General features: G+C 38.3%; 1 protein-coding gene across 1 annotated transcript in view; it reads right to left on the minus strand.

The window, feature by feature from the left end:
* Positions 1 to 18,648, minus strand: part of THSD7B (thrombospondin type 1 domain containing 7B) — a 370,637-nt gene that overhangs the window by 134,159 nt on the left and 217,830 nt on the right. The window contains exons 9-13 of the mRNA XM_074910342.1: positions 17,702 to 17,893; positions 14,002 to 14,236; positions 11,308 to 11,423; positions 4,887 to 5,019; positions 3,753 to 3,856 (exon numbers count right to left, since the gene is read on the minus strand). Coding sequence (XP_074766443.1) covers positions 3,753 to 3,856; positions 4,887 to 5,019; positions 11,308 to 11,423; positions 14,002 to 14,236; positions 17,702 to 17,893 — 780 coding nt within the window. The remainder of the gene's footprint in view (positions 1 to 3,752; positions 3,857 to 4,886; positions 5,020 to 11,307; positions 11,424 to 14,001; positions 14,237 to 17,701; positions 17,894 to 18,648) is intronic.

Raw genomic sequence — 18,648 nt, forward strand, 5'->3', positions numbered from 1 at the left:
ATGGAAAGAAATACATCATACATGGTCTGATAGTAGAGCATACCAACAGAAATATTCTACTGAGATGCCCGATGAGGCTATGCAGTACCGATCCACCCCGTGACCTCAGGTGAGCCAGGGAGAGCAGGCTTCTCCAAAAACAAGGAATAGTTCTCATTACTGCATTGGTGGGTTTGCTGTTGTTTTCCTGTAAATAAATCAGTAAATCTCTCTATAAGAATATTTGCTGCTCTGTGTCACAGCATTTCTGTATTCTTGTGATGGGGAGCTACAGCTCTGAGATGGACTTACTGTCTTGTTAATGGGGGGAGATACGGTCAGATCCCCCAGATGAATCACAGTTAAGAAGTGGCAGGAGCAGGAGAAATAAGACGTGACATGTTCCATTGCTGCAGCTTCTCCTTGCTTTTGGAAAGTAACTACTTTTTTCATAACAATGTTGTCAGTGTATTTCCAAGACTAGTTTTTAAAGCAGAGTCTCATTACATCAGTCTAGTCTTTAATACATGTCTATTTACTTTATCAATGGCTTTTGAAGCCGCCTTCAAAGACACTTGCTTAAAACAGGCTTTCCATCCACTAATTAAACCTTAACAATCCCTTGTAATGAGCAACACACTTTCCCCCCAAAAATGTAAATGTCTAAATGCTCATGTGTTCAGTGCTCATGTCAGCACTGAAGGGAGAGGTCATTTCTGAAGGATCCTCCATCACAAACATCAGAGAACAGTAAAGTCACTGAAGAGCATCCGAAGCAGAAGCAATTTTCTCATAGTCTTGACACCTTCTAGTAAATTAGTCACTTGTCGAGGAAAATGACAGCTATGTAGTAATAGAAAAGCTTGTAAAGCTCTTCATTTACTGTTAGAAATGTTGTCTATGTCACTGGCAGGCAACAGTAACATCCCCACCCTGTTTTATTCTCAAGTGCCCTATCTCAGGGGCTTTTTGCAAATCATGCCTTAATGAAGTTTAAATAACAACTGTATTTCTTAGTTCTAAATGATACCTTTCCCTTACCTGCATGATTGTTTTCTGAATAAGTTAGTCCACTGAAGCTGATATACAAAATGAAAGGCTATTGTAATTAGTGTAATATCATTTCAAGATAAAGCCATGAAAACTGCAGCTTCAGATAGCTGTCATCTCTTTGGCTATTCTGCTCATTATTCACAGACAAATTCTGATATCTTCTGCATGTTACATAGTACATTTAAGTGCAATTTCACTGAAAACACTCATGGAACAAGATCTGTAAGTATCTCTCTCGGAATCTAGCCTAGAGAAAGAATGCAGCTTGAAAGTCATTTCAGACTTAATTTTCCCTCAGCACAGTCATCGTTCTAAATAGGTACACACAAACATATGCCTTCTTTCTTTAGAAATAATTTATATGAATTCAATGTCCTTATATAATTGGCTAAATATGACAGCCACTGAAAACTGAAATCCTCCTATTTACATGGCAGTCAGGATACAGACAGCAAAAGAAAAAAAAATTCTAAAAATGGAGGCTTTAAGGAACAGCGAGACTGATTATCTTCAGTGGTAAAATGATAATTGCTGTTACATGGTAAAAAAGAAATTGGGCAAATTCATATAAATGCTCTTTGGAGAATAAGCACTTACTGGCTAAAGACACTGACACATTATGCAAGCTAATTACTGTGTGGAGTGGTGGTGATACCTCGAATGCAAACTCATTTATAGGATGCCTGAATATTGCAGGAAAGCATCTATCTATAACACCACTGATGGCACAGATCCCCCTAGAGACCCACCAAACCATACAATATGGCAGAATGAAAAGGGCCTCTGAAGGGCCAATGCCTGCTCTAAGCAGGACTGATCTCAAAGTTAGCAAAGGCTACTCAAGATCTTATTCATTTGAGTTTTCAGTAATTCCAAAGAATCTACAATCTCTCCGGGCAATCTGGAAATTTCTCTCACGACAGCCTATGATAGTTATCTTCTGTTATTTCACTGCACACCTCTGGAAAGAGTGTGGCTTCATCTTCTTGTGAACCCCACTCCCATTAGACACTTCTACAAGACTGAACAAGCCCAAATCCCCACCCTCACCTCAGTATCTCCAAAGACCCCTTTCATGGTGAAGAATGGGAGGATCAGAAGTCTTCCAGAGTCAAGGTCTACAAGCTGAAGAGACCCTGCAAGGCATATTAGCAACACCACCCCTGGCTAAATGGGTACTCCCTGGCAATGCAGTGACAGAGCACCTCTTCACACATGCTAGCTGCTCTTGAAGAGTTCAAGTAGCATCAAGGTGAGGTATTAACAGCAGCTTTATGAAAGTTTCCCTTACTAAACACTTTTACAGGTAAGATACAGAATTGCTGAAAATCCAGCAGCTTCTTTTTCAGAAGCAATATGGTTGGAGTTAACAGCTTGGTTTCAGCTCCCCTCTCCATGGAGATCGCTCCCCTTGTTTGTAAGAAATATCTTGAAAATCTTTTTCCATGGGTTTCATCTAAGAACTCATTTTCCTGAAACCACACTTATCCTCAGTAATACCTAGTAGATTGGTTCTATCACTACATGTAATTATGAAAACCAAAGCTGTTACAAAAACCACAGTTAATTATAAAAAATTAACGTGGCACTGACACAAATCTTGCTTAAACCCACCAGGCTATGAGATTCCTTTTCCATTATTACCTCAGAACATCACATAGCCTATGTAATTGTTGGAGGACTCTCCACAGAGTAAAAATAAGCATGATACTCTTCTATTATACTTCAAATTCTATCAGAGTAAGATTAATACAAAGTTCATGCACCTACTGGAGCACAGAGATTACGATTCCTTCACACAGAGATTGAGGAATACATTTTAGGACATCTCAATTTACAGAGCTCTCTTTGAAAACCTTGTGGAAAGGCCTGTGGACAAAACCCAGTTAAAGATATTTACTCCTTTGAGCTTTAGTTTAAAACACATTTCTTCTTTCAGATACAGCCCACATGCTGTCAGGGCTTTTCTTTTTTTTCCTTTGTTTCCAGATTATATAAGAAATTCACTTCATCTTTAAAGAATAGTTTCTACCCTTGTGAAGGAGTAAATTATTATGTTACGTTTCTTCAGTTAACATACCTGTATAGTAATTTTTTTTCAATAAAAATAACCTTTTGTTAAAGGTTTCATTAGATGTCCCAGGAGACTGATAACAGTCAAATCCCAGCTACCTGCAGGAACCACTACAGACTGAACACATACTCTGAACAGTGAAATTCTTCTCAACACTTTTGTTCAGACAATGGGATCACTGTATTTTCCAAGCATTTAATAATGCCAAGGGCAGGAGCCCAAAGCCTTTACTCACACTGAATTTTTTCAATAGTCTTAATGAAAATCAGGCCTCGGGCAAATTATTAGTAAAATTTAAAATCATGAGGAAATTATCCTTTCCATTTTTAGCACCAAGAATGGATTACTTCATAGAGGCCTATAGATAGATAGTTATTTTAAAGCCCACATGCTTCATCCTTAGGCAGAAGAGCAGCTTCCTGTAAAAATAGCTGAATACCAAGCATAAATCCCCTCCTATACTCCAAGCATACTATCATGTTACTGGTACTTTAACATCCAGCACAGCAGCAAAACCATACAAAAACACTTCTAGGTGCTTCAGTACCGTGGTTTCCAAATTAGTTACTGTAAAAGAGTAAAGACCCTATCTCAATGCCACACCCCAACACCTTAAATACTTGGAGGCTGCATGGAGAAAGCTTACCCCTTGACTGCAAGCCGTGTCCACATGCCTCATTGTGTCCCGGCACACCCTGTCTCACTGAATCTGGCACCAGCACACAGTGACTCCAGCGGTGGGTCTTCCACCTGCAAGAGGAAAAGGTTAACAATCAAGTGGTTAAAACTGGAAAACAGTTACATGTCCAGGCAAAAAATTCAGTTACGAATTACACTATAGAGACTTAAGGAAAAATAGACTCAAAAAGCTGTAATTACTCCTGAAATAAGTGTTGTGAACTGAAATCCAGACAGAAGTTCATCTTCTAGGTAGCTGCATCACCCTCCAACAGCATTTCCCCTTCTCATTTTTGAAGGGCATGGTTAAAAGTTCCATAAAATAGAGAGGAAACCTCTTCAATGGGCTTTGAAATCAGGCTCTCCTCCTGCAAGCCCATTCTCATACAACTGCTGCAGTTCTCAATCTGCTTTGTATGCTAGGATGTGAGCAGTGAGGAACACGAGAAAGCAGCTTTCCACAGTGCTCGGTGGTACAGAGCCAGACAGAGCTGAGTGGTGTGACTCCCGCTTTGGTATCACCTTCAGTTCCCCACTCTGCTCCAAGACCATGTCCTACAGGATGTGTGGGCTGAAGACTTATAGGCAAAGATATAATGCTTTTCTATTTACTAATATTTTATAACAGATGGGTCACAGGATATTAATGAAGAGTGGTAATTGCCCTGTTGTACTATTTGTCTAATCTGAATTTTTTAAAGTGAATATTATTCACTGGAGTGAGAGTATCAGGGGAAAAGCCAGGAATTTCTGCAATAAGCATACAATTACAATTAAAGCAGCTGAGTGCTTGTGGTCCTAAAATAGCTTACATTGATTTTTAGATACACTGAGCAGGGAGTTCCCAGTAAGCTTCCTTAAACACATCAAACCCTGAGGTTACCATTTGTAGGAGCTGTGCCTAGTGGTGCTTGTTCTGATAATGCCAGATCTCCAATTTGAAATTTACTTTGACACATTTTGCAAAGGTACAGTATTCGTTCATAACTGCACTTTACAATATTGTTTTCTGGTGAAAATTGTGGAAGAGAATTGTACAAGTCATTTCTGGAGAAGTGGACACCCACTAGCAAGAGACTGATTCCAAGCTAACACCTTTTACCTGTACACTGGACAGATGGGAATATCTTCACATTCTCTTTCCTCATACAAGGTATCTGGGCATGCCTGTCCCCCATTGGCAGCATCCTGAATGATAATCCTATACCGGGACTGCTTAACTGCAGTGGCATTGCCTGTAAAATAAAGAAAAAAATTGCCTTCCAGACACAGCTGGCACCTCAATTTAGTGATCTAGCTTAGTTAAAAAAAAATGCTTTATGTTTCATTCATATTTTGAAATTATGAGCACTCTGGCTCTACACAAAGAAGGGAAGGAATGGTACTTTAGATCAAGAGCTACCATTACTTTTACTTTAAAAATGCTAGTAGTTCAACAGAAAAATGCCTGGAAGGTTGATATATCAACAGCCTAAGAGTTGCATCAAAAAATGTCTATTTAATAGAACATCAAATCAGACAAGAAAACAAGTATGAGCAAATACTTAAAAAACCTGAACAGGACAAAAGAATGAAACCCAAAAAACTAAACTGTTATAATGGAAGGCTTTATTTCTGAAAACAAATTCTGGTGGTCTCAGGCTGCTACCAGTAACCCATCTTTATGTGTATAGAAATTTTAGATGATAACTTCCTGATAGGAAAACCATTGCAACCAACAGAGGCTAACTCTCTACTTAACCTGAGTCGATGCAAGATCAATCCATCTAGAAACACAGTTCACAAGATCTACGGTACAGAATGCAGCACGAAAGACAAGGATAAGATTTATCTATATAGCTACAGCTAAAACAAATACAATTCTTGGCTGCGTATGTGGCAAGTACAAACTGAGAGCTGGTTTAACCATCATGTATGGCATCAGTACTCTTTGGGTACTGTATTCATGCTTCAAAAACAGATGCTAAGAAAACTGAAAAGGGATCTCAGCAGAACTGCATAAAGGATTCCAGACCAGGCAAACATCTTTTAATAACAGAATTCATGAAATTTGTCCTAGAGAGGAAAGTGGTGTGTAAATTAGTCCACTTATGAATATTATTTTTCCAAGTGAAGGCCAAAGCTGCAGTAGGAAGATTACAGTGCATTCGAGTAGAAGGAAAACTTAGGAAAAGTCACACCATGAACACAAAGTACAAGCACAGACCCAGTAAAAATGGTTGGCTCTAAAAATATCAAGTTATACAAGCCTTCACTCACACACGCGTGAGATCACCGCAAAGGGACTTTGGACCTGGCAGGAGGTTGCTCATCCCAGCTGCTACCCTGAGGCAGGGTAAGTGCATCCAGGACAATCCTCCTCCTGCTTCATTAACAGCCACTACCTGAGGCAGCTCCACAGCTTCCTACAGTGCCCTTTCAGATGCCTGACACAGTGCTTGTAAAACCTCACGTAGAGTTTTTTCTTAAAATCTAGCCCAAGTCATCGCTCCTGTGTATTAAGCTAAACCCTTTTTATCTTCTGTCCACTAGATGTAAAAAAAGTTTATCCCTATCATCTGATGCATAACCTTCATTAAATTTCAAGGGCTTTTATCCACTCTAAGTCTTTCCCACTCTAAAGTAAGCAAACCCAGTTTTTCATAGGTCCTATTCAATTACCGCTCATTGCCCAAGGAATCTCACCTGCAGCCACACCAGTGCACAATATAGACACACCTGTGGTGTTCTATATACAACATGCCAATGAGTTTGACAAGCCCAATATGAAGTTTTAGCATTTCAGATTGCTGTCTTTCATTCATCTTGTGGTCCACTGTATTCAGACATGCCTGAGACAGTACTGATGTCTTTATTTCCCATTCTGGTTTTGTGCAATCAATTCTTCCTTCCCAAGTCACATCTTGAGAAATTTCTCAATTATTTCAGTATTATTTAATATATTGTCTATTGTGTTTGCTACCTCTTTCAATTCTGCACCATTCACTAATGTTATTATTCAGGCACGCAAGCTGTTCAGACAACTATCACATAGAATTGGGGCAAGAAGAGTTTTCTGTAGGACTCCTCTTGGCTTATGTTCCAGTGCAAACATGAGTAGTGGACATCTACCAGCCAACTGATTGGAAGCAGCTTTGCAGAGAGGATGCAGGAGTCCTGATGGACAAGCTGACCATGAGGCCACAATGTGTCCTTGCAGCAAAGAAGGGCCACGACATCCTGGACTGCATTAGGAAGAACGTCACCAGCAGGCTGAGGGACCTCTACTCAACACTGGTGAGACAACTGGGTGCCATGTCCAGTCCTGGGCTCCCCAGGAGGAGGAGGACATGGGCACACTGCAGTGAATCATTGAAAGGTCACAAAGACTGTTTAAGAACTGGAACATCTGACACACAGGAAGAGATGAGGAAAGCTGGGACTCTTCAGCGTGGAGTGGAGAGGGCTCACGGGTACCAATACTTGATGGCAGGCAGTAAAGGAGACTGAGAAAGACTCTTTTCACAGTGATATCCACTGTGAGATTTTTCAAGCAGCTGAGTACCCATTTAACAGTGATTTAATTCAAGTCACTGTTCCTCAGCTTCCTGATAAAAGTTTAATGTGTCAAAAATCTCCCATTTCCCTTAATTAGAGCAGCTATGTTCTCAAAAAAAAAAAAAAAAAAAAGGAGATTAAATTTTTTGGGAACGATTTGTTCTCAGTAAATCCATACTGGCTAGTTTATTAGAATCTGATTCTGGAAATGTTTCTATCTTGAGTAATAACTTGTTCTTGTGCTTTTCTGCATATCAAAGTCAGGATGAGTAATCTTCAATTTCCTTGACCTTTTATTATTTTTGGCAGGGGATAGAGCAAGAAGTAGGATGTTGGTTGGTTTGGTTTGTCTTGGTGTTAAGTGAGTTTTAGTTAGCTCCTCAGGACTTAGCAATTTCTTACCCAGCAGATAGTCACTAGATGCTCTAGCCTTACTTTATTGCTTCGTTCTCTATTCAAACAGTCATACTGACATGGGAACATCTCATTTATGGAAATACTTACTCTTTAGTCCGTTCCTCTCCTGGCTTCAGACAGGAAACAACAGCAGCAATTGCACATTCTCCACGTTGTTTCCTTCATTTTTCAAAGTAATGGACATATCTTGCATTCAGTTCCCCTTACTTTTTAATCCATTTATGTAATTCTTGTTATATAATATCCTCCTATAGCTTCATTTGCATTCTCAATTTCTTGTTTCTAATTTTTGTGAAACAATTTGACAATCAAAAATGAAACAAGATTTTGAACTACTCAATGAGAAAAGATTAAGAAAGGGCTTCTCTAGCTGCATTTGATATTTTCTCTTCATGGTCTGAAGCTTGAACATGCAAGTCATATACAGACCCACACATGCTCCCCTGTGCTACTGGTTTGCTATTATAATAGTTTCAGAATAGAAAGTATAGTCCAGTAGGCTTCAGCCCTTCTTACAGTCTTTCTTGGTAACTTCCAGGTCTTCTACACTCCTGCCTGTATAGAACATGTTCCCAAGAGGTGTAGCTACCAATTCACTCAGTTTGTTGAAGTCTATCTTTTTTAAAATGTCTTGCTGATATTGCCATCCTTCAATTCTCCTAAGAATCATGAACTCTATCACTTTGTGATGATTTTCATTCAAATTATCTACCACCGTTAGAATTTTAGCCATTTGCTTCCTATTAATCAGTACCAAATCTAAATGAGCTTTCCACAGTAATTTTCTCCACCTCAAGAAACTAAATTATCCTCAACATCTATTGCACATTACTCAAACCCCATTTTCAAAATTGAATTTTCTCATTGGCTTTTCTATGGCATTCCTTACAAATGTTAATGAACATAATTTTTATATCTCATTTAAAATTGCTATAGCCTGATTTTCCAGAGTATTAGCATTATGTAAGACTGTCCTTTTAAAGCTGAAATTCAACTGATTTCAAGTATGGCTATGATGGCCTGGCCTCCTAAAAAAAATCAAGCCTCAGGATCTCAAGACCATCTCAACTTTCTATGTCCTTGACTTTGCCACTCAGACAACGCTGTTTGAGAATTTTGGGGGTGCTTTACTTCTGTTTCCACTCCCACCTCCCTGTCCCAGAAGTCTCCTGTGTCCTCTCCTTACACACAGAGCCATATGACTCCTTCTGTCAATCCACTCTTCTCATTCCTTCCTTGCTCTTGCATCTTTCCTTCCTCTGCATTTCACCCCCAGGGCTTCCCCAGTAGCCTGTCCCAGGTTCAGAAAGGTGTATCACCATTCTCAGGCAAGGGACAAAAATCTTTGTTCACTACTGTAGAGTGTGCTATATCTGGTCCAGGTTTTATGGGAAACATTCAGCTTCATAATCTTTGCTCCTGACCAGATGGAAAGGCAGTCTGGTCAACACAAGACTCTGAGCACACAAATGGGAAGACTCTCCAAGATTTTTGTCACCAAAATCAGAGCTGTCCCCAGTATTTTTGTGCAGATAAGGGCTTTTGAAGGGGTAAGTCTTTAACTTTGACCAACTCTGCTTGTTTTTGAGAACTAGAAGTGGCAGATCCTTGACAGAAACCTTCTGACACAAGGTAGAGGTCATTGGAATTTCTTATCGTGGCACGTCATGCATTTTATCCGCTTTTACCCCATTTCATTTCAAATCTGATTTAAGGCATGTAGGAATAAATAGGACAGTTACTACCTAACATTTCATGTAAACTTGTACAGAGAACTAAGCAACAGTGAAATTTCTAACCTCCCCCCTGGACAACCAATGCCCAGGGAGGAGAGGCACTTATAGGTACCATCTATTTTCAGGAGGAAGATGAAAAATGCTATTTATTGTCAGGTGTTTGCTTTTTTTACTCTCCCTGTTTTAAATCTACGCTGACAGACCAGAGAGCACATCACCCATGCTGAAAGCAGTTACCTTCCGAGGACACCTTCACCACCAGGAAAGCAGGTGACAGAGGAGAGTCTACATGCTGCTCATCCAAACCATTTCATATTCTGAAACCTCTATATTGATTCTTTGATTCTTGTTTCAATTCATCCTCAAAGACCCATTAAAACAGATATATTATAGATGACTGCAGTAGACAGTTGTCACCTTTAAGTATCTGAAATGGCAGAAAATTGATAACTTGCAACAACCTCCCTGTTCCTGCCTCACCAACAGGTGTTTGGATTCAATTGCACTTCTTTTGTGAATTATGTTGTCCATCCATCTGTTATTGCCCTAAGTTCACCGCTGTCTACGCTTCTGAGGTATGAGATAATCCTTCGGCAGAAGACAGCTGGTTGGCTGATGACATTTAAATGTAGGGAAAATGTCAGCTTTTTTTATTGTTAGATAGTAAAGTTGGACGCATTTTCTCAGATAAACTACAAACAGCTTAACTGGTGAAGTTCTGTGTAGAGCTGATTTAGTGACTGCTTGTTTGTCTAAGCTCTGTTCTTATGCTGGTACACATTTAATTTTAAATCTGCCAGGCAATACCTGTTCCTGCTTGATCTGCTTAGTAATTCACCATCTGTATATTGTTTTCATTAAATACAACTTTTCTATTAAAAAAAAAACAACTAACAACTCACATATGTATAGTAGTTTTGAAATTTCATTATCGCGCTGAGGTTTTAATTGTGCAATGTAAATTAAAAAAAAAATAATTTTGCAATGCAGCCATATCAATAACAGATTTAGCAAAAAGCAAATACCCCCATCTAAGAAGTTTTAATTTAGAATTATATTAAAATGATAACACTGCCAATGAGGTTAAATAATTAATTTCTTCTCATTTTAATTGTAGACTATTATTTAATAAACAAAGTAATTTACCAGGTAATTTATTCTACTTCTTCATAGGCAGCTCATTTAAAATCTAAAAATAAATTGCTAATTAAAACAGGAGTCACTGTTTTAGAAAGCAACTCATTTTTCTGTAAAATCTAACAAGGACTATGCTAGAGCATCCACTGAGAACCTTTGAAAGGCAAGGAAGCGATCAACAATAATGAAATATTCTGATAAGGCTTTCATCTGAACAATTAATGTAACACATAAATTTGTCACAAAAAACAACACTAGATCATTATAAAGGAACTTTGCTAAACAGTGTCCAAAAGCTAACCAGCTAGATCAAAGAAACGTGTGGCCCTTGAAAAACCACAAAGCATAGGAGTTATTTACACAACCCTGTATGTACATCTAGGTTGGTCAAGAGAAATGAACTTCACATAATGTAGCAATTCCAAGTATAAGCACACAACACCGGGACCTTGAACCTATGACTCTGAAGGCAGAAGTCCAGCAGAAATTTATTCCAGAGAACTTAAGTCTCTGAATCTGTTCATGAGGACCCCACCCCTTACTAACAGCATCAGTGTCAACAACACCCCAAGTCCAAAACTCATTCAAATGAATGCCCTAAAAATCATGACAGTGATATAAACTACAACAACCACATATTTCTAAGCCAATTCTCTAATTTTTCCCCAAAATTCTGACCTCTTCTTAAAGGCTTACCAGACTGACATGTTGTTGGGCAGCGAGTCCACTCACTGAAAGGTGTAACAACACAGTCTTTCTTGCAGAGGAGGAGACATGGCCGCACCGTCTCAGGTCTGATGGACTCTGGACATCTATCAATCAAAACACAAAGACAAAATATAATAAAAAATTAAAACTACAAGGAAACATTTTACTCCTAAAACTCTCACAGGGCTGTAAGCATAATGCCATACCAAAGACATCACTCCTGGTCACAGTAAGACTCATTTATCTTCTCCTTTGCACTCATGTAACCCAACCGAATTTAGTTCACTTCAAAGATTAAAAAATATTAATAATAATAAAAAAATGTGGAGAATGGCTTGATGACTACAACCTAAATGTAAATCTGTCTATAACACCTAAAAACCAAAGCTTACTGAAGCAAACCAGACATATTTATTGCTGAAGAAAGTGAGAAGTTATGTTTATAAAGTACTCCTGTTTTAACACAACATGCAACAGCCTTCAAACCACTTGCAACTGTGTGTAAGGATTGACGTGATATTCTTCCACTTACAATCCCTAGGAAACACAAAAATAGCTTAAAGTGTGATAGTTTAATAGCTTTGATTGAGGCCTTGATTGTTATTTAAAAAGTTGTACAACATAGTATAGTAAGAAGAGCTCTGTGATTTTTTTATTCATTTTGAAATTCTAAATGAAAAATATGTCATGCATAGTCTAATAAAAAGTTTCAGACACAGACAGTTATAATATATAAAAATTCAAAGGGTGAAAAAGGGACAATTGTCTGGGATCAGGCAGATCTTGCATTTCAAGTAGGGGGACAAAGAGAATTACTCTTTTTTAATTTTTATTCATTTCTAGTAGAAAGATCACTTGAAAATACTTAGCAATGCATGCAACCCAAAATGATCCCATTTGAAAGAGGAATATGCCACTAAACCTTAGCAGGAAAGAAAACAGACCTTAAAGTCGTGATTCCATTACTGAGATATAATAAGATACTTAGAGGTATAATTTAAAAGAAAATAAATACAAAGATATGTCTTCTCATTAAGCATGATTATCCTAAAGGGCAGATTTCTGTTATCTAAGAGAAGACGTTGAAATGTTTTTCTTTGAAAATTTTAGTTTTAATTGGCTTTCTGTGCCTTGCATCTTCTTTGGATACAGTGTAATTTTTCTTCATGAAATCAAGAAAAATGCAGAATACAAAACAGAACAGTATGCCAACATGCACGTTATTTATTTATGTAAAGTATTCCGTTTTTGAAGCCGTATTAACAGTAGACTTTCACCACAGCAGTTCTAAAGCCAACATTACTTTGGGTCAGTTTTCATCAACTCAGACATAAAATATAATATAGCCACAGCTGGTGCCCATGGCGAGGAGGGCTGCCCTCCGCCCCAGCACCAGACCGGTCAAGACCTTCCCAGACAGAAATGAGGTAATATTTAATTCTCAAACACAGAGGTTTTATTCCTTCACTTAGAACCATCTTCCTAAAAACTTCCAGATGTCTAAGACTTTCATTTTTAAGATAATTATCACCGTAAGAACAATACACAGTGCAGCAGTAAAACAATTTCAGTAAGAAGCTCTTTTAAGGACTCAGCAGTCCTTTTCGATCCAGCCACTTCCATTACATGAGGAACACTGAAGCACTGAAGCCACCACACCAAAGCCAAGGAGAGACCCTTTCTGAAGTCCCCAGTAAGTAGATTCCTTCTTTTGGCAGGATTTTTCCACCACTGAAACTCTGTTTTTCCTTCAAGTACATAAGTATTTACTTATCCTCTTTAGTTCCATTTCCCCTTACACCATCTCAAAAGTGGAAGGGGCAAACATTTAGACATTATATAGCTCCATAAATAGTATGTTTCATTAGGCAAAGTTACAGCATATCAGTGGATTCTAGATATAGATGAATAATAAATTTCTTTCCTTTTATTTAATTAATCCATTAACCTCAAGAATTTTAATTAACTTTACTGAAATCAACACAGTCTGCTTATACGAACAGGACTGTTTTGAGAACTACAGTAAAAAATGAAACTCCATTGTAAGTCTCTAGACTCATTAACAGTGCAAAAAGTAATTAGCAATGACTTGATTTTTTGATATTAGGGAAAACATCTGTGCTACTTATTTTCCCCATTTAGTAAAGCAAAGCAAAATTCAGAACATTTCTACCGTAGAATATATTATTTTTTCATGTTGGCATCACACTATAGAAGGTATATGAATCAACTGAATGATACAGATCACACATATGATTCTGCCTTATTGTTGTGTAACATAATGCAAACTTGATTTATTTTTATTTTATTAAAGCATTGTTAATAATGTATTGATGAGCATTATATTTAGATGCGCTTTATATTTTCCTCACACCCAACTTTCAGGAAAAATATTTACAGAAATCTGTAAATTAGATTAACAGACGAGCTACAGAAAAAAAAGAAAATGTACTCTACTAAAAACATGCATTTTGCTTGGATTTACAAAGAAAATTAAAAATGGGATAGCTATTTATTTTTGTTACATATTAGTACCCCTTTCACAGTAGTGATGGAGTAGTAGCTGGAGAATTAGTCATGAAAGGAAATTATTTTCAAAGCTGCAGGTTCTCTACACCAGCTGAAAATGCTTTCATAAATAATGTAACTACAAATAATCACTAATATGATTTCTTTACATACCTTTTAGGTGTGACCTGGCCAGAACTGCTCTTCATGCAGAAGACCTTCCTTGTCTGTATGCCCACTCCACAAGTGGCTTCTCTGCTCCAGTTAATGGTCGCATTGAGCGCAGTTACCAGCACATCTTCAGAGCAAGGGCTCCAGGGAGAAGTTTCCCAGAAAAAATGCACACACGGGTGATCATTACAGGCACGGTGCTCCTGCAGGGCTCGGTCAGGGGGACAGGCTTTTCCACCTGGAAAGAGTCAAGAGAACACCATGTTTTATCTTATAGTGCGTGGCAAATGGAAGACACAGAAAACAAACTATGAAAGTTAGGTTTGCTTAATATCTTCTCCCCTCCCCCCCCTTAAAAATAAATAAATAAAGCTTAAAGCTGTTGACCTTTATGGCTGCAATAACAACCTTCTAAAATATTGTTTCCCCATTAAACTAGCCTTGCATAAAATTGTATTCCAACGCATAATGAAACAGAAATAGGCAAAGTATATTTCTGAGTTACCTTATTGATACTCCTACACACAGCCAAGTTAATTCCATTTAAATGCCAGTATCACTCAACAAACATGCAATTAGGTTTAAAGACAAATTAAACATTATTTTTATGTTCATTCTCCTTGCTAATTTCCCAAGGAGGAACATCTCTTTCTAATGTTTGAACTCTATTCACATGTTGCCTTAAAAAGCTGAGCTGTAGAGGGTGCTGAACTGTACCGATGGAGGAACCTATCTGATGATACACACATCTGCAAATCAAGGGGGGAAACATGAAAGATAGGTTTTGAGTATGAAGACTTCACTTTTCTGAAGCAACATCGTTCAAACTGGTGTCCGAAGATTTTGCTAAGCTACTGCACTTTGTCAACAACTGGTAATAAATCCATAAAGTACAGGAGTTTGAACAGACTCCCTGGAAGCTTTAACACTCTAGACATCAGCCTGAATTTATCCCATAAAAGCAGCAGATGTTCGTAGCTCAAAAGCTAAGGAGTAATGCAGTGAAATTTAACAGTAAGCATTGTCATTTTAGGAAGAAATAAGTAAAAATTACTAAAATCAAAACCATTCTCTTCCTGGAGGGAGAATCTGACAACGTGACATGGCCAAAGTGCTGCAGGTTTTGAAAGACCTGAAGTGTTGGGGCCAGATACACAAGGTTCCGAGCACCCTTACAACCTGCTAAAATCAATAGGGATGAAGGTATATTGCTCCTTGAAGGGATGCCTATTGCCTTGCAGGACTGGGCCTTCTCAAATAAGGTATGACCCCAAATGGCCATGGTGAGTAATACTAAGAAAAGAAAGAGAGAGATAGAAATTTCTTAGCACACTGATTTGGATAATCATGTCACATTAACGTTCATCTTTTCATGAAAATGGACTGTTTCACTTAGTGTTCAGTCTCAGAAATGTTTAGTATGATGGTGGAATAGAAAATGTTCCAGGTAACTTATTTTCTGAAGATTTTGACTTGGCAGGAAAAATGCAGACCAGTTATTGTTCTTGTGTGTTTGAGCACATGTCAAAGAAAAAAGGTAGCAAATGGCAAAATGTCTGGTCCATTAAGAAAAAAGAAAAAAAAACAAAACAAAAAAAAGAAAATATTTAACTCAAATTTAGAGCTTCCTTGGGAAAAAGTAAGGTGTTTTTTTCAAGAATACTCATCGTAAGGAAGCTCTCCTAAACAAGGAAAAGTAATAATGAGGCAATTTAAACTTAATAAAAAATACCCCATGGTCCATCCAACCTAGCCGTCTGCCTGAAAATCACAAGCAGGAGGTGCCGTTTATAAAAAAGCCTAAGAGCCTGGCCTCATTCTGCAGTTCACTGACAAGTTTTGCACAAGGAAAGCAGGACAGCACGCCACTGCCTAGCCATTCTAGTAGCCATTTACAGACTTTTTATGGGACCTGATGTTCACCTATTCCCCTACTCCATTTTAAACGTGCTGAGACTGCTTGCCTCCACAATCTCTTGTACCAAGTTTCAGAAGGTTGCTGCATAAAGAAGTATCTTTTTAAACCCAACTTAAACCAACAAGTCTGTTTCATCAACAGACTCTGGTTGTCATATTCTGGATCTGGTGAACAACTTGGAGAAATCGAACCAAGGGTTTGAATGGAAATCAGCCTGTGAGATGGCATCCAGAAGTTGTCAGACAGCAGAGCCATGGCTAACATTGCCTCAGTTGATAGAGGACAAATGAAGTGTCACTTGCAAAGATACCAGAGCTCTGCAGAAGTTAGTGGCTCAGCTGTGAGCTGGGTATGAAAGTCAGAAAGCAGGTAACATAACACTGCCTTAGTACTGCAGAGATAGGGGTATTAAATCAACTTCCAATCTCCACAAATTCAAATCAGTCACTATTTATCTGTATGCAGATGTGTGAATCTGCATAGCAAACCATTATACTCATTGCTAAAGATGTACAGAAAAAGATGGGGCATCTGATTTTAATAGCTGATTATTACTTCCTGAGAAACTTAAAAGTATTCAGTTGAAAGCACATCATTTTAGTTCAGTGTGTTTCAGGTTGAGATGACTGAGCTTATGTACTTCCAGAATCCACTTCTTCAACACTTCACTTTCATAACTCCATGTTTATCTGTTATTTGCATTTCATTACTTCCATGGAAAATATGAAGCCAAATGTATTTTTCATTTTAAATATTCTCTAGCTCACAGACTTTTTTAGTAGCATTCTTATTCAATTGACAATTATATAGCAGTTTTCTTGAAGGATCCCAATTTTCTTTGCAAGTGCTTATAAGGATATTTATGTGAATACAAACCATTCACATGAGTAAGGGTTTGCCAGTTCAAGTCCTCACACTGCCCCAGAAACAGTGGGTGGCTTTAATGATAATTTACAAAACAACACTTAACAGAGCTTGTCCTAAACTAGACTTGCATCTCGAAGTGGTTTGCTGCTGCATTAGCTGCACATAGTGTTGACAGTAGCAGATATTTTTGTTCTGTCAACAAGACTTTAGTCTTAGACCTGTTCTTTTTAAGAATTTTTATGCACTTCATGTGATACCTTTAAAATCTTGTGTGACAAACCAACACATAAATGAATTACCATATCGAACTGTAGTTAGACAACACTTCCAATACAAAAGAGTTTGTGCAAATAATTGTATTGCTGATGTTATGTAAAAATCCAGATACATGATGTGTCCATGAAGATCCAGAGGAAATTATGTATGTATTCATCAAGAGATACTTATTACAATAGAAAAATAAAGTCAACGCATTCTAGATCTGCATTAATCAAATAAATGGGTCCTTTCCTATTTCCTCATTTTTCACAGCTCACTGTTCTTTTCTAAATCGGTGCTAATATGTTCCTATAAAGACACTTGTATGATGAGTCTGTGTCACCCAGCAATTCATTAGTATAGGATGTAGCTCTCCTGAAGTAAATTCACACCCAGACTGGCCTTCAATAGACAGTAACACACAGGCTGAAGTAAATAATTTTGAACAGAATTTCTTTAAGTGGCACATGCATTAACTCAAGCGCATAAAGATCTTTGAGTCACTAGGCATGAGGGTACAGACAAGTATTAAGTATTATTCCTCATTACTACAGTATTAGGATTAGCTCTGATCTAAACAGAGCTTGGCTGAGGAATGCAAGTCAATTCATTAAAACAACAAACAAACAGTGATTACTTCAAAAAATGTTTATCACTCACCCTCAGCTGGAAGGGCCAAAATGGACCTACTCCTGCGTTGACTGCCCTCAGCATTTTTACTGGAGCATGAGTGGGAACATGGGGACCACGGAGACCATTCACTGATGACACAGTCTGTCGCACAAGGGATTTCACAAGCTACAACTTCAGGGCGGGGAAGCTCTGAGCAGAGGTGATGTGATACTTCTTCACCTGGAGCAAACAAAACAAGACAGACATGCATGAAGGCCCAGCTTCGTTCAGTATCCACCACCTGCATCAAGCAGACTAACTTTATGTCAAATGCCTGTCTGCCCACCCGTGGAACAAAAGAACACGTGGTTAGGCTTCAGGCTTGAAAGTGTAATATTTGAAAAACTAAAGTACTTCTTTGGAAAAGCAAAAAAGGAAAAAAATGTGTTTTAAGTTTTCTGTGTGACATCTTGGCTGCAGTCCACTTCATAAAGCAGACAAATACAAGGAATGATTCAATCAATAGAAAGCTGTAATATCAATTATCAAGAGAATTGATGATAATTGCCCCATATTTTCCAGCAATCTCCACCTACAGAACCTATTTCCCACAATACAAATTGTGCAGGTTCCCACAAAAGGCAGTTTTCTTTTGCCTGTAGGCCAGAGAAGTGTCCAATAGATGTTTTGGTCCTTCTCCTGCAACCTCACCAGAATGAGCCACTGTTATTTCTGACTCTGCTTCTCACCCAAAAACTAGGGAATCTGAAATTATGGATCTGTTGGACCACTCCAATCCAAGGAGAAGTACTTTCTGTTGGAGATGAACCAAGGGACCTGGGCCAAAGCATACCTCCTGATGAGGAGCATCCTTCCAAAAGCCCTTTCAATAAGAAGGTAGGACAGTGGGGACTGATGGGGAAAAACCTACCAACCAAAAGAACTGCTGGCAGAAGGAGCAGCAAAACAAAGCCCATGAAGGATGTCATGCAGAG

Source organism: Athene noctua, chromosome 7 (assembly GCF_965140245.1).
Source record: "Athene noctua chromosome 7, bAthNoc1.hap1.1, whole genome shotgun sequence".
Classification (NCBI taxonomy): domain Eukaryota; kingdom Metazoa; phylum Chordata; class Aves; order Strigiformes; family Strigidae; genus Athene; species Athene noctua.